Source organism: Dreissena polymorpha, chromosome 15 (assembly GCF_020536995.1).
Source record: "Dreissena polymorpha isolate Duluth1 chromosome 15, UMN_Dpol_1.0, whole genome shotgun sequence".
Taxonomy (NCBI): Eukaryota; Metazoa; Mollusca; class Bivalvia; order Myida; family Dreissenidae; genus Dreissena; species Dreissena polymorpha.
Window position 1 is genome coordinate 6,346,493 of NC_068369.1, and position 23,363 is coordinate 6,369,855.

At 33.3% G+C, this 23,363-nt stretch overlaps 1 protein-coding gene across 15 annotated transcripts; it reads left to right on the forward strand.

Moving 5' to 3' along the window:
- The first annotated feature begins 695 nt into the window (after nt 1-695).
- Nucleotides 696-21,926, forward strand: LOC127859454 (uncharacterized). Of its 15 annotated transcripts, none has more exons than XR_008039399.1 (13): nt 700-895; nt 3,430-3,542; nt 4,265-4,333; nt 5,147-5,235; nt 6,454-6,577; nt 7,540-7,645; nt 9,114-9,198; nt 10,032-10,124; nt 10,439-10,531; nt 11,031-11,066; nt 14,242-14,344; nt 16,136-16,216; nt 17,041-21,926. XR_008039399.1 is itself a non-coding variant. In XM_052396843.1 (11 exons), the coding sequence occupies exons 4-10, from the start codon at nt 9,535-9,537 to the stop codon at nt 16,136-16,138; spliced, it is 543 nt and encodes a 180-aa protein (XP_052252803.1). In that variant the 5' UTR covers nt 5,244-6,577; nt 7,540-7,645; nt 8,993-9,048; nt 9,499-9,534; the 3' UTR covers nt 16,139-16,216; nt 17,041-21,926. The 15 variants fall into 15 exon arrangements, 4 of the variants coding, with proteins under 4 accessions (XP_052252803.1, XP_052252804.1, XP_052252805.1 ...); XR_008039396.1 differs by lacking the exon at nt 10,032-10,124 and adding an exon at nt 9,499-9,591 and having other exon boundaries at nt 704-895; nt 3,430-3,555; XR_008039392.1 differs by having other exon boundaries at nt 706-895; nt 3,430-3,555.
- Nucleotides 21,927-23,363: the final 1,437 nt, after the last annotated feature.

The window sequence follows — 23,363 nt, forward strand, 5'->3', positions numbered from 1 at the left end:
CAAAACAATATAATACTATGCATTGACTATTGTTATAAACGCATAACAACAGGCAGAGCATGTTGTATAAGATGATAATAGCGTACCATGCCTAGACTGTTGTAATGAAACATATAACAACAGAAAAAGCATGTTCTATATGTTGACAATATAATATTTTGCCTTGACTGTTGTCACGAACGTACAACAACAGGCAGAGTCATACATGCCATATTTTTTTAGGTCCAAAGCGGGACATTCCATAAAAAATTGTTGGGACATTTGACCCAAAAGCGGGACACCTAAAACGATCTATCATTTCACCTTTACTGTAGTCAGTATAGTACTAACAAATACTCTTGATACTTTTATTCAAGACGTAAAACATCTGATATGAAGCATGGAATCTAAAACAAAACAATAACAGTTTTATAAAATAAGACAATAGCAAACAACGAAGATAATATTCATCTTTTTAGAGTACAAAATCTAGAACATTACGACAACAATACTCATTATATTAATTTCAATGGCAAACATTAACGCAGGGGAGGCTATCCAGTACACTGAAAGTACGGGTTACAGTAAACTATCTACCGAACAGTTACATCAGTTACACACGGAATGCGCGGCCGTACATATTTCAGAGGTAGGTTTTTGGTGGAAGCAAACCGTCTTTGTGTTCATTTTAACCGGTAACGCTGTATTCCAAATAAATTAACAGCCAAAGAGTATTCTCAAAAGTAGTGCGGTGTTAACTCCGCCCACGAAGGGAGATAACTTAGTCTGTTGTAAAAAATGGCGGTGTTAAAATTTCCCTCTTTTATTGACGCCGACAATTACATCAGAGAGGAAGAAATCAAAACGTGCGAACGTTTTGTTTTTTTGGCAAGACGTGGGTCACCGAAGTCTACAGGTATTTTAACAGTGCGATTCCAGTGTTTTTTAATGGTCATTTTGGTATTCGAAGATATGTGCCTGTTAAATGCTGCACCTTGCTTATTGTTTACACCCCTCCAGCATTTTGAAGTTCTGTTGACCTGCACTTCCGCAGATGCATAGTGTGTTATATGGTGCCCTTATTTTGGCAAGACGTGGGTCACCCCAGTCTACAGGTGTTTTAATATTTCGAATCGAATTTTTGTGCCTGTTAAAGCGGGTATATACGATTTTTATATGTGCTGAATTGTAAAATATTGATACAAATATGTTATAATAACACACAATATGCAAGAAAAATGATACATTTAAGACGAATTTCACAAAATACAGCAAATACAAATTAGCGCCCCGAGCCGATTGTGACGAAGATAATTCGTAATTATTTTCGTACAATAACCGATGCATTCGTCTTTTTAGTAAGTGTTCGTGTGTCGTATGAATCGATATCGCTGCAGGAATTTCAAATGAACCGTTAAACTAAATTTAGATTCACATCGTACATGCATGATATACATGCTGGCGAATTCGGATGTACAGCCTTTTTTGATTTCAGAATTAAATATCTGGCTTATTCAGCATTTTTCGACACATGTTCTTCTTAACTTTTATTTTAGTTTATATTGAAATATATGTATCCTCCAATTACCGTAAGTCGACCGGTTAAGGAAACAAGTAAAAGAATTTCTGAATTTAGGCAACAAAATGCAGCAATATACTATTTACCTTCAGAGATTTATTTAATTCCTGTTAAATCAATGTCAAAAATGATTATTTACAGCATGTTTTACTACGCAAAGCCGATAGTTTCATACACACTACAAGAACATTTACTCCGCGCGTTGTTTACCTTAAGTCGATACGTCACATCCGGGAAAGGGACAGCACTCTAGTGGTAATGGATTAGGCCAACTTAACTTAAAACATCGCTTCTTTGAACAATTTTAACAAGAACTAAAACAGTAAATATATATTAAATATGTTTTCAATATTTTATAAATACAATTGAACATGTTTCTTTCACTTTTCTTAAGAACAATTTTCACTCTTCTTTAGCACAGCATGGGCACATAAATGTTGCACCTCTTCTGATGACTTTAATTTATGTACAAAATGACAGGTGTACCCAGTGGTTGCAGGCTCTATTGTCACACTGTGCCCATTTTACAAAATTGTTTGAGATAAGCCTGAAAAGAAAACAAGTAAAAAAAATCACCATTAAGAAGAGGTCTGAAAACCAATTTAATAAAAAAAGCTTTGCCTTAAATTTACTACGATTTACTACTACTATTTTCCGATATGAAGCGCTGTCAATGAAAGTGTTATGTTAAGATCGTCTGCTTTACATTTCAATGTTTGTGGGAATTTTATAAATAGGACCAATAAAATGTATGGGATATAGTTAAATTTGTGTAATTTTAGTTAAATTTTTATTTTGAAATGCAATTTTACCTGTTTTTTCCTCATTTTGTTTTTATTTGTTTTTGTTTATAAGCGTAGTTATGTCACTTCATCGAAATACTCGGAGCGCTTGCGTGTGACGTCATCCAAATGGCCGCGTTTTTAATGTAAACAAAGTGGTCGAAATTAGGTCATGGTCGACTTACGGTAATCCTACGATATAATAAGTTTTTTACACATTTTATATTAATTAATAAATATTTGACAAGATTGTATATACCCGCTTTAAATACCGCACCTAGCTTATTGTTTACACTTTCTCTATGGGTTTCAAGATGCTGTTGACTCGCTTCAAAAGTGAGTTCACGATGATAAAGCCAAAAGGGTTACATGTACATGCAAATAAGTGTTGTCGGAATCGTTAACCTTGGCCACTGGCTATAGATTTAAAACATTACATCAACATGACCAACAAATGTAAAGCTCTAGAACACAGTAATCATGCTTAAGACTTAGGCTCAGTTTATATGAAATTCACTTGCACAGAACATTGTCATGCATATCGATTCACTATACTGACTATGTGAAAAAAAATTAATTAAGCTGTACGTTTACCAAAAAACATACTGAAGTATTGTCTGTCAATTTTCCTTTGCTAAAAGTTTGCAAGCAGACTTGAAAATCTCATTTATCTTGAAATAATTATTTACATGTTTCCAGGGATGTATAATAGTCTCCTTCTAATAATGTAGAGTAAATGGTGTTTTATAGTTTGTTGTTTACACAGATAGTTGTACCAATGATTATTTAATCCATGTCTTGCTTCTAAATTGTTCATGGTGTTCTTATTATTATTTCATTATTCACTGATGTGTACTTGTTTCTAACTTGAACAGAAAAATTGATGGCTTGGCTTGAGTTTATTGAATATATTTTAATAACCAATTAATTAAAAACATATAAACAAATATACAATGCCAACACATAAATGGAAAACATTTCAATGAACACACAAACTTTGTTGTCATGATAACAGTATATCTGGTTATTCTGACTTCATGTGTTAAAATGATTGTTTAATTATGGCATGTCTTAAATACTTAATTTTAGATAATAGATGCATTTTTACATCTGCTGTGTTTGCCTTTGGATGGCAGTGTTCTCCATGTAGCAAGTACAGTATGGACTGCCATATTTTTGGCACAAGACCCTGATAAACACAGGTATTTAAGCGAGGTATGTAGCATGTTCAATAATAAAATATTAATACCTTAACTTTGAGGCATTTCCGTGAACATTTAAACATTTACCGGGTACATTAAAATGACAGCACATTAACGTTATTAAGAAATAACCCTTTGCATTGACCAATATGATGGAAACCATATTTTAGCTCACCTGAAATTAAAGGGCTGAGATTTTGTGACAGTTGCTGGAACATGTAAAAACTTTTAAGCATTGAAATATTTTTAAATATTATGAAATATGGTCATAACTGCATGAAGGTTCATGTTAAATCTGTGCATTTACTTGGTATTTATTAGGAATTGTTTGATGGTCTCAATGAATAAAAGTATATAAAGCATTGATTAAAAGAAGTCTATATTGTTATTTTCAAGAATAACTTGATTGAGTATTATAAGTTCGGCTGTTTTCAGAGAAAACTCGAGGTATTGTCATAGCCAGCTCGTGCTGTCCGACGTCTGTGTCCTGCTAAAACCTTTACTTTGGCTCTAAAATGAAAGTGCTTCACTTACAACTTTGAAACTTTATATGTAGATGCACTTTGATGTGTTCTACACACCACACTCAATTTTAAGGTCACTAGGTCAAAGGTCAAGGTCTTTGTGATTTAAAAATAATTCTGACAAGCTTTCATTTATTCAAGACTGAACCTGCCGCAGAGCGTTGCTCTTGTCTTAAGTGTACTATTTTCTATGCAAAGGTGCAGATACTGGAGTATGATCATCTGGTTGGAGCAGTCAATGAGGGTGGATTCCACTTGTCTCTTATAGTAAGTGAAAATGATTCTCAATTTACTTGCGAAATATCACGGTTGTCAAATTTTTAACTTGGATACATGTATAAATGGCATGAAACATTGTCTACTGGGCCTCTACAAAAATTGGTTCCATAACAGAGCTGGGGCCAAAATTTGCCCTGTCCTGTGATGAATCTGTTTTTCCTCTATGTGAACAGTAAACCCTTCAAAAATCTTCACTCAAAACACATGGCATAGAGCTTACATTTTTGGCATTCGTATAGTGGGCTTCTACAAAGATTGTTGAGATTACAGGCTTGGGGCCAAAAGTTAGGCCCACCCTGGGGCCCAATATGTTTTCCCTACATGTATATACTAAAAATACTTCACAAATAGTCTTCTCTTAAACCACAAGGCATATAGGATAAATATTGTGCATACAAAATTGCCAAGTGGACATCTGCCAATATTGTTCAAATTTAGGCACACAGGTTAAAATTTGCCCTGTCCTGCTGGGCCATCGTGTTCATACAAGAAAGTATGTAGTTAGTAAAAACTTAAAAAAACCTTCTCTGAAAACATAAGGCATAGATAATAGGTTTTTGGCATGAACAATTTATAGTATTTTCATCTTGATTGCTAAATTTATTTTTCTTGTTCAAAAAAATATCCCCAACCTGGAGCAGTCAAATTATTTTTATATATGTACATAGAAAAAAAAACTTTAAAATTCTTCTAAATAGGTTAAATTTTCAAGATTCCTGCCAGTGGGACTAATTATTAAGATCGCATATTATTCAGGTTAGCACCCCAAGGCCCTCTGGGGGCCTCTTTTATTTTCTTCAGGTTGTGCAACCGAAAGACAACAAAGTATTGTACATAAATCCGATGGGGGAGCAAAATGTTTCCCAGCAACAGATCCTGCAACAATGGATGTAAATGTGTACATTATTTAATTAAACAGATTAGATACATTTAACTTCATATACTAAATTAGAAAATATCACAGACTGTAAAATGCTATGTAAATATTTAACTTGCAAATAATCATCATTTATATAAAAAGTTTACACTGATCAGATTGTGGAGGTTTTGGTGTCATGTCCGTTACCGAAATTAGACTTCCTGACAATATGTAGCATTAGCGTAATTCCTTCTAAGTTTGATTGACACCTTTCAGTGGTTTATGGGAATAATTGCTACCAAGAACTTTTTTATGTCCCCCACCACTATAGTGGGGGACATATTGTTTCTTCCCTGTCTGTAGGTCTATCTGTCTGTAGGTTTGTTTGTTGGTTTGAGTGTATGTTTGCGTCAAACTTTAAAATTTGCCATAACTTTTGCAATATTGAAGATAGCAGCTTGATATTTTGCATGCATGCATGTGTATCTCATGGAGATGCACATTTTGAGTGGTGAAAGGTCAAGGTCATCCTTTAAGGTCAAAGGTCAAATATATAGCTTCAAAGCGGCGCAATAGGGGACATAGTGTTTCTAAAAACACTTTTCTTGTTTAACCATGTGACCCTGACATTAACCTAACTAAAAATCCTGATAATTTACATTTAGGCTTAGTACTAGCACTTAGCAAGTTTCATTAATATTCCTGCATTGGTTTGTTTACGAGAAGAGGCGTGGACAAGGGAAACATTTCTTTACTTTATGCTTTTGTTTGCTCTTGTTTGAAGTACAAGAAATCCATGTTTTAACCTTCTAACCTTGACCCAAATAAAAATCCTCACAGTATGCCGAACCAAGCTAGCTATTAATAAATCTGACCAAGTAACATTAAAATCCTTCATTGATTTATGCAAAGAAGCACTGGCAAGGTAATTATGTTTTTAACCTTGTGAACTTGACTTAATTGACAAATCTGCCAATATGCAAACCAAGGCTTTGTAATGAACACTCCTTCTAAGTTTCTTTTTAATCCTTTAAGTGTTTTATGAGAATAAGTGCTGACAAGATTCAAGGAACATCTAACCAGACATCCTGACATCACTCTGGACAGCGCAAAAAATATGTCTCCATTACCAGCTAGGGAATTTCATTCCTTATTCATTCCAAAAATTTAGCAAATAATATTTGTACTCATAATGTATCATTTATGGTGATTTGATGATGTTGTTTTTTTACTTTTTGCTTTTGAACAGTAAATTTGTGCACATTCGGCGCTTATCCAGCATTGATATGGGCGGACCAATACATTGGAACATACTCTGCCCACGTCATGCAAAACAGTCAGATTCAATATCTTGCGGTGTCTACGTTTTAAAGGTAATGGAATCTGTTATTTGTACTTCCCAATGATTTTTTTTCTTTAAGCGTTGTTTGTCTTTTTGTCCATCTGTGACACTTTTCTGTCCACAGCTGTTTCTTAACTTTTTCTTGTAATGAACCTTAAAAATTATTTTCTATTATCATGTTGCATTGGTACACGCATAAAATTTATCTGCATCAACTTGGTAAGCCATAGTTATCCTCTTCATTGATTGAAAGTAAGGAATCTGCATCAACTTGGTAAAGCCATAGTTATCCTCTTCATTGATTGTAAGTAAGGAATCTGCATCAACTTGGTAAAGCCATAGTTATCCTCTTCATTGATTGAACGTTAGGAATCAGCATCAACTTGGTAAAGCCATAGTTATCCTCTTCATTGATTGAAAGTAAGGAATCTGCATCCACTTGGTAAAGCCATAGTTATCCTCTTCATTGATTGAAAGTAAGGAATCTGCATCAACTTGGTAAAGCCATAGTTATCCTCTTCATTGATTGAACGTTAGGAATCTGCATCAACTTGGTAAAGCCATAGTTATCCTCTTCATTGATTGAAAGTAAGGAATCTGCATCCACTTGGTAAAGCCATAGTTATCCTCTTCATTGATTGAAAGTAAGGAATCTGCATCAACTTGGTAAAGCCATAGTTATCCTCTTCATTGATTGAACGTTAGGAATCTGCATCAACTTGGTAAAGCCATAGTTATCCTCTTCATTGATTGAAAGTAAGGAATTTCATAACTTTTTTTTGCTTTCCATAGCTGTTGCTCAGTAACTATTGTATGTAACTACATGAAACTTGTAATTAATATGTATGTTCATAAAATGTTTGTGCGTGCCTAAGTATTACTTGGATTGCCTTGGTAAATTAGTTTTCAAACCCACTTAATTGGTTGAAACAGTTGTGTTTTTTTCTGCCCAATGCAACCTCTCAGTAAATATAATGATATTAACAACTTTAGTAAGCAGAATGCTACCTGCAGAATCAATCCCTAGAGTTTGTGCTCAGCAAAACACAACTACTAGAAGAACGGAGACGAATAGCCAGAAGACTGCTTTCTGAAGGGGGTAAATAATTTTATTTCCAACAAAAAGAAACACTGTATATATTTTATCATTTATCACTTTTCAACCATTTTATCATTTATCACTTTTCCACCAAAATGTTATATATGTTTTATATGTTTTGATTTAAAACCAAAAAAAAGCAAACCGTTATTATAACTTACCAGTGTTTTTTATCCAGAAAAGTTTTTTTTATGCTTTCTTAAGTGAATTACTTTCCATTGCTTTTTTTACTGGATTATGAAAAAAAAATTGTTCAATAAGGAAAATGATAGAAAATGGCTTTACAAATAAGAAACAAATCATTGCAATATGATTATATTTTTTATTTTATTTTGTACTTTGCTGTGTATTCTTATGATCTCTCTGGGTTTGTCTGTTGGTAAGTCCTGAGTAAAGGAGCATGTCAATGGCAAATAGGGGATCTAATTGTCAGAAATAAATAAAACTATTAAAGGGTATTTAATTTACTTAATGATTTATTTAAAATGATACCCCATTATAATAATAATCCTGTAAGATAGGTGTTTTAATAAGTATTAAAAAAATCCCCAGGGCACTTTAACTAAAAATGAAGTAGAATGTAAATCATCAAGAGTCAAGACTAAAATTAACTTAAGTGTTATGCTATGCACTTATGATAATTGATAAAATTGTTAAGTCAAAGAAATGAAACACACACACAAAATTCCAATACTGTCCCTGTGGAATTCGAACTCATACACTACAGAATCTGCTGGTTTGCATGTACAGTGTGAACATGTATACATGTATATGTAAATGAATTTATATTGCACTTTGGATGCCCCCAGGGGTTATACTGTTTTGCGCATGTAGGTCCGTCGGTCGGTCCGTCCACCAAATGGTTTCCGGATGTTAACTCAATAACGCGTAAACCTAGGATCATGATACATTATTGGTACAATGATTATGACTGGCACATGTCCCCTATTGATTTTCAGGTCACTTCTTCAAAGGTCAAGGTCACATTGACTAGAAACAGTAAAATTGTTTCCGGATGATAACTCCAGAATGCTTAGGCCAAGGATCATGTAACTTCATAGGTACATTGATCATGATTGGCAGATAACCCCTATTGATTTTCAGGTCACTAGGTCAAGGTCACATTGACCTGAAGCATTAAAATAGTTTCTAACATATTCACACAATGGCCACTATAACTGACAGCCCATTCAAGGGGCATGCGTGTTTTACAAACAGCCCTTGTTTGCATGCCTTGTTTGAAAAGCCATAGAAATAATATGTTTGGACACATGAATGACTAAATTAATTGCTGCAAATACTTTTAAAGCATATTTATTTATTCAAATTGTTAACTTACTTTTCTAGAATTCATTGGATGTCATCTAGAAGAGATAGCAAGTAGCCCATCAGTCGAACATGAGGTAACAGCCACCTTACTATATTGATGTGAATTAATTATAAAAATAAATATGTTTTAAAAATGCAGAAAAAGTTATCCGATGAAAGAGCAGTGGAATATCTTAGGCAAAGGACTCAGAATGGAAAGGGTTTGAGGAAACACTGTCTAGTCAGTAAGAAACACTTGATTATACAATCTCTTAGCAAAAGCAATAAGAGTCACTGTTAAAAACGTGCCCTTGCTAACAAATCTTTACTCAAAGTAAGGATAATTTCTGTTGTTGCTTTTCTATAATTCCTTTCTGATCTGATTTCCCATTCACATGATATTTCATCTCCAACATTAAAATATTAGGAAAACATAAGTGAAAATCACAGGAGTAATGAGATTGCAGCTGTCATTTACGGTAGAGAAAATGAGAATACAAAAACATAAAAGAAGTAAATATGAGTTCATCATGATCATTTTGCAGAACTCGGACCAGCTGGCAAACACCCCTGCCTCTGCCATGGATTTGGAAGGGGGAGACACTGACCCAGTAGTCGATCATGTGGCAACAACTAGGGTACTGTATTTATGTGAACTAATTGTAAACATGAATATATCCAAAAATGCAGAAAAAGTTATCTGATCAAAGAGCAGTGAATTATCTTAGGCAGCAGGAGACTTAGATTGAAAATGGCTTGAGAAAACACTGTCTAGTCAGTAAGACACAATTGATTATACAATCGCGAAGCAAAAGGAATCAGAGTAACTGTTAAAAGTGTGCCATTGCTTTCAAATCTTTTATGGGTATTATGGTAATTTCAATTCTTGCTTTTCTATAAGTCCTTTCTCATTTGAGATCCATTCACATGATATTCCATCTTCAACATTAAAATACTAGGATAACATGAGTGAATAAGCACAGGAGTAATGAGATTGCAGCTGTCATTTACGGTAGAGAAAATGAGAATACAAAAACATAAAAGAAGTAAATATGAGTTCATCATGATCATTTTGCAGAACTCGGACCAGCTGGCAAACACCCCTGCCTCTGCCATGGATTTGGAAGGGGGAGACACTGACCCAGTAGTCGATCATGAGGCAACAACCAGGGTACTCTATTTATGTGAACTAATTGTAAACATAAATATATCCAAAAATGCAGAAAAAGTTATCTGATCAAAGAGCAGTGAACTATCTTAGGCAGCAGGAGACTTAGATTGAAAATGGCTTGAGAAAACACTGTCTAGTCAGTAAGACACAATTGATTATACAATCGCGAAGCAACAGCAATAAGAGTTACTGTTAAAAACGTGTCCTTGATAACAAATATTTCATCTGTGTTATGGTAATTTCAATTCTTGCTTTTCTATAAGTCCTTAGTAAATAAAGGAAGTAAATATGAGTATATCATGATCATTTTGCAGAACTCGGACCAGCTGGCAAACAACCCTGCCTCTGCCATGGATTTGGAAGGGGGAGACACTGACCCAGTAGTCGATCATGTAGCAACAGCCAGGGTACTCTATTTATGTGAATTAATTGTAAACGTAAATGGATCAAAAATGCAGAAAAAGTAATCTGATCAAAGAGCAGTGAATTATCTTAGGCAGCAGGAGACTTATAGTGATAAGGGTTTGAGAAAACACTGTTTGTTAGTAAGTCAATAACACTTGATTAAACAATCGCAATCAGAGTTACTGTTAAAAGAGTATCCTTGCTAACAAATCATTCTTCAGTCTTATGGTAATTTCAGTTGTAGCTTTTCTAAATTGATAAACCTCTTGTGTACCATAATGCAAAGCATATTTTTAGAGGTTCATCGACGTATCTTTTAGGTTAATTGTGGTATCGGTATACATTTGGTTTATTATTGGATTGTTAAATTTTGCAAGAAATATTTTAGGAAAGAGTCAGTGTTCACATTTATGCACTTCTGCAGAGAAGTGGTTGCAACTATATGCATCACACTTATTAACTTATGTAGGACTTTTTACTTGAAACATGTAATTTGTTTAGGAGTCAAGATATCCAGCCAGAGCGAGTACATCAAAGGTTTGTGGCAGACATTACCTGTTGACTTATCAAAGAGGGATGTATTTAGCTTTACCCTCCCATCAAAACATGTAAGTGCTGTCCAAGTAATTGTCGTTATCTACGGATGGATCTCATATTTATAGGAAACTATGTTTATCCTTAATCATCCTTTACACCTCATATCTGGTATTGTTGTCAGTAAGATTGATATTGATTTCCAACAGAAAGCAGGGTCTTGTTTTGCCCTTGTCAGTCTATTTTGCTCTCCGTCCTTCATTCACTCTTTTGCTTGTCCAGATATGCTTATCCATAATTGTCAATGGAATTTTATTAAACTATCAAGAAGTTTGTATACAGCTTGGTCACACATATCAATTAAATTATGTAGGGATCTACAACATAACCACAGAGGTTTGACCTTTTATTTGATTCAAATTGAGGTATGTTGTTTATTCGGAGCTTTCATTTAGAAACTTTTGTCTGAAATATCATGAAATAATTCTTAGTATGCTAACACTACATGCTAATCAAAATCTATAGAAAAAAGGAAATCTCAAGCAATTTTTGGCAAAGCTTATTATTTTGAAAACAGTTCAGAACAGTTTACATAATTTGATAAGAAATTCACATATGAAACACAATCTTAAGGAAATGCAATAAACCTTGATGTCATGTGTATAAATGTAAAGAAACAAACAATAGTATTTTAATGACATATTGTATAATTGCTTGTAAACATAATGTTTTAGGGAAATTAATTTTAGTGTATTTATATTAGCTTGTCACTCTTTCACTGGCAGCAATGTACTTGACGTCATACTGGTTCTTTGATGCTTTTAATCAATGAATGTGATGTAGAAAATAATTCACAAAATAATTTAGAATTAAATCAAGGTCATCAAAGTGTAACGAATCCATAACAACTAAATAAAGGTAATTATTTGTTTATCAGGTTCCTAAATATGCAGTAAGTAATTATATATACCATAATAAAATGTGTTATAATAAAGTGAAGGTGAGTTAATTTCTCTGAGGCGGAGAGAAAAAAAAAAATGTCATTCCATACTTCTGTCTGTCACATTTTTCTATCTGGACCTGTTTTTCAGCAACTATTTCATGCAATTTCTTGGAATTTTAAATAAATGTGTCAGCATGTTGATTGTTCAAATTTTTTGGGCATACTAGGTAACTCCTTATTTATGCCCCTTTAATTAATTCAAATTAAAGGAATTATGTGTGCTGTTTATGAGTACATTGTAGTTATTGCATGGAATTTCATATAAAAATCATCTTACTACCGAGGGTGCATGCATATATTATGTCAGTATCTACTTGGTATGCAAGTAAATAAATATTCTCATTTATTTGTTTATGTCCCCCACCACTATAGTGGGGGACATATTGTTGTTGACCTGTCTGTTTTTTTGTTTGTGTGTTTGCGTCAAACATTTACATTTGCCATAATGAAGCTAGCTAATTAATATTTGGCAGTCAAGGTCAAAGGACAAATATATGGGTCAAAATCGCTTATTTAATGCCTACTTTTGCAACATTGAAGATTGCAATTTGATATTTTGCATGCATGTGTATCTCATGGATCTGTACATTTTGAGTGGTGAAAGGTGAAGGTCATGGTCATCCTTCAAGGTCAAAGGTCAAATATATGGGGACATTATGTTTCACAAACACATTGCTTGTTAAATATTATGTCTGCAATAAGCTGTTAGTAAATTAACTATTGTGTGAAATATCATGTAACTAAAATGTTTTGTTTCAAATTGTGGTTGTTCACTTCCATATTTTGTTTGGATCAGCTTTAAATCTTTCGATCCTTAATTGATTGTAATTGAGTTTTTCCCGCCTGGGTTATTGTTTGAAATTCAATTTTTATTATTATATTAACATCAAGTGTTTATTATTTATACAGTTGTTACATACATTTTGTCAGGATGGCTTGGTCAGTTAAGAATTGTACCCTTTATTGATAGGCAGGGCCCTCAATCCATTTTAGGGGAAGCGGGTCCCTACCCATACCAGGGGGAATTTTCGCGGCGTTTACCTTTTGGGGGGATTTTTTACTTACTCTCTAATTATAACATTTGTACAGGTTTGCACTATATTCATTGCTTTTTTAATAATAAAGTATGTTTGACAAGATTAAATTAAAATAGAATTGAGATATAATAATCATGAGACACATCTATCTTTTTTTTTTAGGGGGAATTTTTCTCCCAAAAAGGGGGAAAAGTATATTTTTCAGGGGGGAGAATGCGGCCGAATTTCGGCCGTGGATTTGACCGATTGAGGGGCCTGATAGGATTTTTCATTAGGATGGGGAATACCAACCCCATGATTGAATTTTCTTGTTATTTATTGTACTGATTTCAATGTTTTCTTCATTTAGGCACCTTTTCGCAGAGAGTCCATTATTTATTATTAACCTAAGAGTCAGAGAAACTCATTGTCTGTGCAACATGCCGGATGATGGAAGGTATGCAAGGTTTCATTAATTTGTCCTAAAGCAAGTTAAACTATTAATTGAACAATAACAAAATAGTTACCTCTACATGAAACTTAAACACCAAAATATATTGTAAATTGTCCTTCCGTTTCTGAAAATGTTGGCTATACAGGAATCATTTTCTCTTGACAATTGGTCTCCCTTTCTCAAAATTTGTCACTCCTTTGCAACGAATCAAGGGATTCAAAAGCATTTTTCCCTTATGTTCACCTTCAAGAGAAATCAAGTTGCAATTAACACACCGTGCTTGTTCAAGGTCAAACTTTGAATAAATGCTACAAATTTGCCTACACTTAAAATTGCTTGTCTACTTCAAAGGTTGAATGTTGTTATATGTCTGAACTGGTTTTTATGCCCCCGGTAGGAGGGCATATAGTGATTGGACTGTCCGTCTGTCTGTCTGTCCGTCTTTCCGTCACACTTTGGGTTTAGGTTTGGGAAAATGCTCATTATTTATATGTCCCTTGAGATGTTACCTTCATATTTGGTCTGCATGGGCATATGGGCAGGGCCTTTCCATACGCACACAAATTTTGACCCCTGTGACCTTGACCTTGAACTAAGGGTTTGTGTTTAGGTTTCGAAATCTGCGTTTAGGTAAGTTAAGTGGGATGTGCTGAGATGTTTAATGTGTTGCTGATGCTAAGTGTATCTTTTGAATGTGCTTCCCAGAGAGTACTGGCAGTGTGAAGGATGCTTTAAATGGTTCCATCCGGAATGTGTTGGTGAGTCAGTGGAACCAGAAAAGTACAAGTGCGCATCATGTTCACACAAGGTATTGTTTTTTGTTGTTTTTTTTCACTTACCAAAACCTATTTTAAAAAAACGCTGTTTTACATGGATTTGTATATTGATATATTTTGTTTACCAACCTCTTCTTCAAAATCTTATTGACCTATTGTACAGAAACTTCACACAATAAATATTATATGGCATCTTGGTTCGGGATTTTAAGGTAAATATAGTGGGTTAACTGTTCAAAATACTTTGTGAATTAATTGAGATAAAAACGTTTACATTTATTCATTTATTTCGGACCTAGCTTGTTCTTGGGTTCATGGTGCCAATTGTATGGTTATGTACATGTATATAAAAGAACAGATTATGATAAAAGTATGCTTAAAATACGTTTGAGCCATTTAAATGACAATTTTGACTTTCATACCTTATATTTAATGCTTGTTTTGAAATGTACATTAGTTCGGTGAATAGCATTTGTGTAACCGTCAATATTGAATGCTTAAAGGAAGAGTTACCTGCTTTAGTTAATGTACACCAAAATTAAATATTGTAATAAAACCATCCATTATTTAGTGTGAATGACCAAGGTAAAGGATTGGCACGACTTCAATAATATTACAAAGGTTCACTTTTAATTTTCATACGCCCGTTTTTTAAAACGGGACGTTTTATAGTTTCACTTTTGGCGGGCGGCGTCCACAGTAGTGTCCGCTCTTTAATTCAACTTGATCAGAAGATGTATCTAGAAAATATCTAGGTCAAGTTAGAATATGGGTCATGTCGAGTCAAAAACTGGGTCACGGGGTCACATAGCGCATTTCAAGGGTTTAGCATGGTGTCCGTTATCTAATTGAAGAAGTTTTCATATGATCTTCACCAAATTTGGTCAGAAATTGTGTCTTTATGATTTGTGCATGTAGGTCAAGTTAAAATATGGGTCATGGTAAAGTTATCACGTTGTTCAAAACCTTCAAATAGGCGTATCTTGTGACAGTTTGGCAATCTTGTTTTATTTTCACAAAGCTTGTATGCATTCATATATAGAGCCAGATTTGAAGCGTGTATAATATATAACTCATATTAATTATCATTTTAATTATTAACTATACATTTGTTAATAAGTTGTACAAAGGGTTCAAAATTGTAAAAAAAAATATGTGTACTCATGCAAATGCATGTCCTGACTGTTTCTGTTATTTTGGAGATTGCATGACTACCTATCCGAAAGGTAATGATCACACTCAGAGCGCAGAGGCCTATGGATATTGTTCTTCTAGTTGACTTCCATTTAGGTGGTATAAATTAATATTCTGTGAGCTAAACAAAACAAGTAATATGTTTGTCAGAAAAACTATTTCCCCTACTGCGCCGATTTGAAGCTATATATTCGACCAGTTTGACATTGAAGAATGACCTGACTTTGACCTTTCACCACTCAAAATTTGCAGCTCCATGAGATACACATACATGCCAAATATCAAGTTGCTATCTTCAATATTGCAAAAGTTATTGCAAATTGTAAAGTTTGACACAACATACAATCAAACCAACAAACAAACCAACCAACAGACAGACAGACAGACAGACCAACAGACAGGGCAAAAACAATATGTCCCCCACTATAGAGTGGGGGACATAATAACCACTCCACATTCTCTTAATTGGCATTTATAACTATTAACACTTTAAATATGTCATCACTTGCAGAGAATGCAGTTTATATGTTTGTGGGCAACAGTTACTTGTCTATGTTCAAACCTACATAGTTACATAAATTTATTTTTAATAAAATCAAATCACAATTTGCTTCTTTTTTTAATTTCAGTGAACCATACTATTCTGTCGTAAAACAGTTGCGGGGAGTTAAAGATCCCAACCTAAAAGCTTATCTTGCGAAGGATAAATAGTAAGTTTCCACAAAAATTGTATTTTTTGTTTTTGTCTACAGATCTAGTTACCTATGAAGAAAGATGTATTGTTTTCATCACTAACAATTTTTACACAATATTCGTCAATGTATCTTAAATATAATATATGTATAATAATATATAATAAAAACATTTATCTTTGCTTATTCAGATACTTTGTGTTACTTAAGAAATTAAAAAATTTCCACAACATTTTTGTAAACACACTATGTCATACGATCCATGCCCTTCTACAAAAGTAAATGCAAAAGCTGTGCTTAATACATGTTGTACAGCAGCAATTACTACAGCAGTGTCAACATAGATACTGACATGCAAAATATGTCCCTGATGTGAGCTTATGACTATGGTTAACCTTATGTGTCTTCTCTTTGCCTTATAAAATATGTACATTGGTATGCATGATCTTAGCTTAAAAGGCAATGAATGTGATTCTAGTTAATTTAATTTGTTTCATTTATAACTCGACTTATATATATGAAATATATATAGTTGAGCTATCCTTCTCACACCGGTGTCGACATGAGTGTTAGCGTGAGCGTGCAAATGTTTGCGTACTATCCCAAATATTTCCCATGTCCCTTGACATATTGTTTTTACATTGAAACAATCATACAAATATGCATGGATTTTGAATTTCATATTGTGTTGAAGATTCATGAAAAGAAGAGTTAATCAAAACTTTAAATCTTAGAACAATTTGTTTAAGAATTATCTTAGAAACTTTTAGAAAACCAGCCCAGAGTATATGTGTAAAGATGACAGATCCAATATTTAATATGCATCTTTATATATTTTTCAGGTGAGTCAAAGCGGACACAGTTGATGAGGAAATATGCATCCAGCATTGGAAGCAAAAATTTTCTTTAAAAAAATACAATTAATTTAATGAGGTAGTTTACATAATGCCCTGTCTGTTGGTTTGTTTGTTTGTGCAAACCTTAACATTTGCAATAACTTTTGCAATATTAAAGGTAGCAACTTCATATATAGCATGCATGTGTATCTCAAGGATCTACACACTTTGAGTTGTGTAAGGTCAAGGTATTTTTTTTGTTGGTAAAATTGATGAATTAATATGACATCTCTTTGCAAATTGTTTAAAAATTAATACATAACTTGTTTCAGAAACATTGTTTAATAACATTCGATTGTCATTTATTCGAATTTGAAAGTTGTCAAAAGTAATTATTTCTCCCTATACGGTAGCTTTAGGTATATGTGATATGTCATAAGAAAACTAGTCTTCATTGCATTACAAATTAATGAAGCATTCTTTACATTTGCTTTTATGACAAAAAAAACTAGTTTAGACTTGTAAAATTGATAAAAATAATTATTTGAACATAAAGTTTGACCAGAGTGAACAATTTAAACACACAAGTTTATAACGACGTGCATCTTGTGCTTTGCATTTGTTTAAAAGTTGCCTTATAATTGTGCGAAGCATGTCTTCTCAAATTAAAAATGCATCTTATTCAAAGGTGATCAGAACTAAATGTGTTTTTTTTTTATAATTCAGGGATAAAAAAAAATCAGACTAAGAAACCATATACAATAATTCATAGTCTGTTGTCTTCACAGAGAGAAACTTCAATAAAAAAAATATGCTGTCATTTTATAATACCTTCGTGTTTGCCTCGCGGTTGCCTATTGATTTGTTTTAAAATAGGAAGTTTATAATGAGGTATATAACACAAAGAAATTTCATATTTGAATCATTTTTATGCTCCTCTAAAAAATTCTTGTCTGAGCTTTTTCTCAGCAACTTATTACGGGAATTCAATGAAACTTTATGGGAAGCTTCACTACCAAGAGGAGATGTGCATGTTATTAGCCAGTTATGGTCGGATGATTTTTCACAGAGTTATGGCCCATTGAAATTTTCCATTAACTGTACATATTGTGCATTCTTGTTCGGGCTATTTCTCAGCAACTAATGTCTGCAATTGAATGAAACTTTATGGGAAGCTTCACTACCAAGAGGAGATGTGCATATTATCAGCAAGTTATGTTCGGATGATTTTTCACAGAGTTATGGCCCTTTGAAATTTTCAATATACTGTACATATAGTGCAATTCTTGTCTGGGCTATTTATCCCCAACTAATAACTTGAATTCAATGAAGTTTTATGGGAAGCTTAACTGCCTTGAAGAGATGTGCGTGTTATTTGTGGGTTCTGGTTAGATGATTTATTTAGAGACTCATGGTCTTTGAAATTGTTAAGTTGCTAAACCATCCATCCTATTATTTTGTCCAAAGTTATGCCCCTCAAGATGTTTCCTTTTATCTGAATATATAGTGCAATATTGTGACCAAAAAAAACTTTGGGGAGCTTCACCCATCTCTGACGGCTTGTTTTAATTAAATATTAATTGTAAATCCCATATCACCTTTTATCATACTTTTTTGTAATTTACAACTTGGTTTTCTGACAATTGTTTTCCTTGTTTTGTTTCAAATAGGCATGATATGGTTACTATTAAATCAACTTCATATGTTCTTCCCTTGTGATAAGTATTTTTTATATCTATTTCTTAATATTTTTCAGTAGTAATAATGTCTAAGAATGTATCTGGGTAGAATGAATATCTGTTCTTTTAAAGGTTGTAACTGATGCTCTATTTCTTTTGGACATGACATGTTACTGTCTCGTTTGTACAGAGATTCAATTAAATACTACATTTTATTATGTGTGATTCTATTTTTGTGTTCCAAATAGGCAGTCTGACATATTAGGTATATTGAAAACTCTTACATATAACATTTGTAAGTATCTGTTATTAATGATAGTTAAATGAAACAATGGTTGTATAGTTGTGTATATTACAAAGTATAATTATTGTTATATTTCGAAATATGTTTATTTTTATATTTTAATTTTCATACACTTTCAACTATAATTTGTAATAGTGCCGTTGCTACTTAAATTTTATGTGGTTTGGATGCTCACTGTTATATTCTATGCTCCTTCAAAATACAATTAAGGTTTCACCTTAACAGTTATAACGCGAGTGAAAAGCATCCATATGTAGCAATATACACTGTAAACATGTGATTTAAAACAAGTTTTGTTCAATTATCTGTAAAGTTCATTCATAACTATTTTATAACATGTCTGCTAAATCCACTTACTGTATTCAAGCATTTTGCATTATTGTTTTTGTTTAACACTAGAAACTGTAAAGTTTATGTGTAATAAAATTATGTTCTGTTCTGTAATGATTGTATGCTGATGTAGTTGTTGCATTAACATTAAGTAGACATAAAAATTCGGTATTCTATATACTACTAACATTTTATTGTGATTCAAGTTGTATTAAGTTTTGTTCTCTAAACAGATATTGAATTATTTTACTGATACAACAACATACGGTATTAAAGCAGTTCCATATATAGCTAGATACACTGTTATCATGTTTGTCTAAAATATCTGTAAAGTCTATCCATAACCAAATTATGATATTTCTGTTAGAAAAAAAACGACAAACTATATGTATTCATGTATTTTGTATAATCGCTTTGTTTAACACTAGAAACTGTAAAGTTTATGTGTAATAAAATTATGTTCTGTATATTACATGATAATCTATCAATGTTGTTTTGTGAACACAACCTCTGGTTCTATGGAAAAAAAAACACAAACCTTAAGCACTTAATTTGTCGGTATGTGTGCATTTGTGTGTATGGGTGTGCGATAAATTGCAAGTGTTTCCTGTTCGCGTGTTTGTGTTTTGTGTGAATTATGTTAAGCAAATTAATTTAACAAAAAAGTTTATTTGACTTTATTAGATGATAGTATTGAGTGTCCTACCAAGAAAAATTGGTGCACGCTATTAAGGGATCTACTAAGTAATTTGGGATTTTATGATGCTTGGTTTTTTCAAGATGTTGGAAATGAAAATATGTTTGTATCAGTCGTAAGACAAAGATAGAGCGACATGTTTGTACATAATTGGAATGAGCGACTTCATACTTCTACTAGGGCAAATTTTTATAAACATATCTCCGTTTTTCAATTTCAACCGTACCTGAATACATGTATATGCAATGTCAACAAGTTTCGAGTAAATTTATCAAAATTACGTATGTCATCACATAGATTAAATATCGAGTCAGGCAGATGGGCTAGACCTACACCAATTCCATTAGATCAAAGAAAGTGTACTGTTTGTAATTAACTCGAAAAAGAGTTTCATTTTATTCTTGAATGTACAATATATACTGAACTGAGATCAAAATATATTCCATTGTATTACAGACAACGACCAAACATGTACAAATTTATCGAGCTAATAGAGCTAATAACATCAAATAATGAACTATTAATAAAAAAATTAAGCTGTTATATTTATCACTCTTTTAAGGTTCGAACGCATAATACATGTGTCATCAATTTGATTTATTCTGAAATGTTTTGTGCGGTATATATCTTGTTGTAACTTTAATTGCATTTATTATGTACTGCATATTAATTGTTGGGATAGTACCGCATATGTAACGTGTTTTTATTCACGTGTTTTTTAATCTGTCTTTGTGTTTTAACGGTCGCCTTTAATGGACTGTCAAAACTGTATTTGAATGTATTTAATCAATTGCCATTATTATCTTTTTAATGAAGGTTATATTATAGTATCGTGTCTGTTCCTAGATGTATTCTACGACAATATGGCTGCATTTTTAGAACTGTTATGCACTGATTTACAACTATTATGTCTGTCGGTCGGTCGGTCCGTATACCAGGTGGTTTCCGGATGATAACTCAATAACGCTTGGGCCTAGGATCATGAAACTTCATAGGAACATTGATCATGACTCGCAGATGACCCCTATTGATTTTCAGGTCACTAGGTCAAAGGTCAAGGTCATGGTGACCCGAAATAGTAAAATGGTTTCCGGATATCTCAAGAACGCTTATGCCTAGGATCATGAAACTTCATAGGTACATTGATCATGACTCGCAGATGACCCCTATTGATTTTCAGGTCACAAGGTCAAGGTCACTGTGACCCGAAATAGTAACATGGTTTCCGGATGATAACTGAAGAACGCTTATGCCTAGGATCATGAAACTTCATGGGTAGATTGATCATGACTTGCAGATGACCCCTATTGATTTTGAGGTCACTAGGTCAAAGGTCAAGGTCACGGTGACCCGAAATAGTAAAATGATTTTCGGATGATAACTCAAGTGTGCTTTTGCCTAGGATCATGACACTTCATAGGTACATTGATCGTGACTCGCAGATGACCCCTATTGATTTTTAGGTCACTAGGTCAAAGGTCAAGGTCACGGTGACAAAAATCGTATACACACAATGGCTGCCACTACAACGGACAGCCCATATGGGGGGCATGCATGTTTTACAAACAGCCCTTGTTTGTATATTGCATTAAATTGAGTTTATTAGCCTCATACACTCTGACGCACTTAGGATATATTTAATTACATGTATACTTTCGATAATTATTTATGTTCTAGTGTAATGTATAATAACTCATAATGTATAATAATTCATGTAGGCACCGTTGTAACCAAACGATTTTATTTCTTTGCATAACTTTATTTTGTATAATCATAAACTGTGTATTGTGGAAACACTGTATCATGTATGCTTGATTTGTCCACTTGGGCTTTTGGCTTTCTGGATGGATTGTTTAATAAACTATGTTCTAAAAAATGCAAAGGTTTCGTGTCCGCTCAATTATTTTGCTATGTATGGTCGGATTAAAATATTACTTGGCATGAGTATTAACCACAAGAGTATATGTGAAATACTCAACAGCCAGATGTCAAGGTCAAACGGTGCTATATAACTTTGACAATAATCAATGTAAATACCTAATTATGACAGTGTTTGGTGTCCAATAAATCATTTTGCCGTGCATGGTCCATTTTAATGACAATTGGCATAAGAAAAAAACACAATACATGTCGTTTGATATGTCACGTGAAAGAATCGAGATGCTGATGTCAAGGTCAAGGTAAAAAGGTGCTTTGGAACTTTGACAAAAAAAACACAATGTAACAATGTGATCATCACAGTGTTTTGTTTCCACTAAATAACTTTGCTAAACATGTTTGGATTTTTATAATACTTGTCATAACTAATAGCCACAAGTATGATGTGATGCGCAAAAGGCTCAAGATGCTGATGTGAAGCTCAAACGGTGCTATTGAACTTTCACAAAAAACAATATAAAATACTAAGTTTTTCAGTTGTTCGTGAACGCTAAATAACTTCACTATACACAATATAAATGGTTGTCGCGTAAAAGACTCGTAATGCTGATGTCTTCTTTTATTTCATAATCTTTGTAATTGTTATCAAGACATTTCTTTTTCATTTATACCAATACTGTTGTCATGTTATTGGGCGTGCTTTTAAAACTGAGCCAAGTATTGCGAAAACGGGTCTTATGTCTTAGGAGTTCCGAGTTCCAACTTGTTCTCTTATTTTTCATAATCTTTGTAATTGATATCAAGACTTTTTTCATTTATGCCAATACTTTCGTCATGTTATTGGACGTGCTTTTAAAACTGAGCCACGTATTGCGAAAACGGGTCTTATGTCTTAGGAGATCCGACAAGCCTGCCATTCGACTTTTGAAATTTAAAATTACACAACTTTTGAAACTATAATTAATTTTGGTGTTATTGTGTTATATATCATGGGCACAACTCTTAAATTGTATTGCATTATGTTATTATGCTATGTATTATGGGCCGGAGGCCTTGATTTACTCCATTAACTGGTCTGTTCTGTCAAGTCCTGAAGATCAAGGTCCAATGGTGTTTTTGCACTGTGACAAACATAACTAATAAGTCCGAATCAACACCGGGGTTCATGTCCGCAAAATAACAACACCATACATGGTCGGGATTTTAATAATACTTGGCGAGAGTAATACCCACAAGTGAATAATATGTCTCGTGAAAGACGCATGATGATACAGATAAACGTTGCTTTTGAACTTTGACAAAAATCGATGTAAAATTAAATGTCATCATCAGTGGTTTTTGTCCACCATATAGCGTCGCTATACATGGTCGTATTTTAATCCTCCTTGATATAAATAACAACCACAGTAGTATTGTGTGTCGCATGTGATAATCGAGGTGC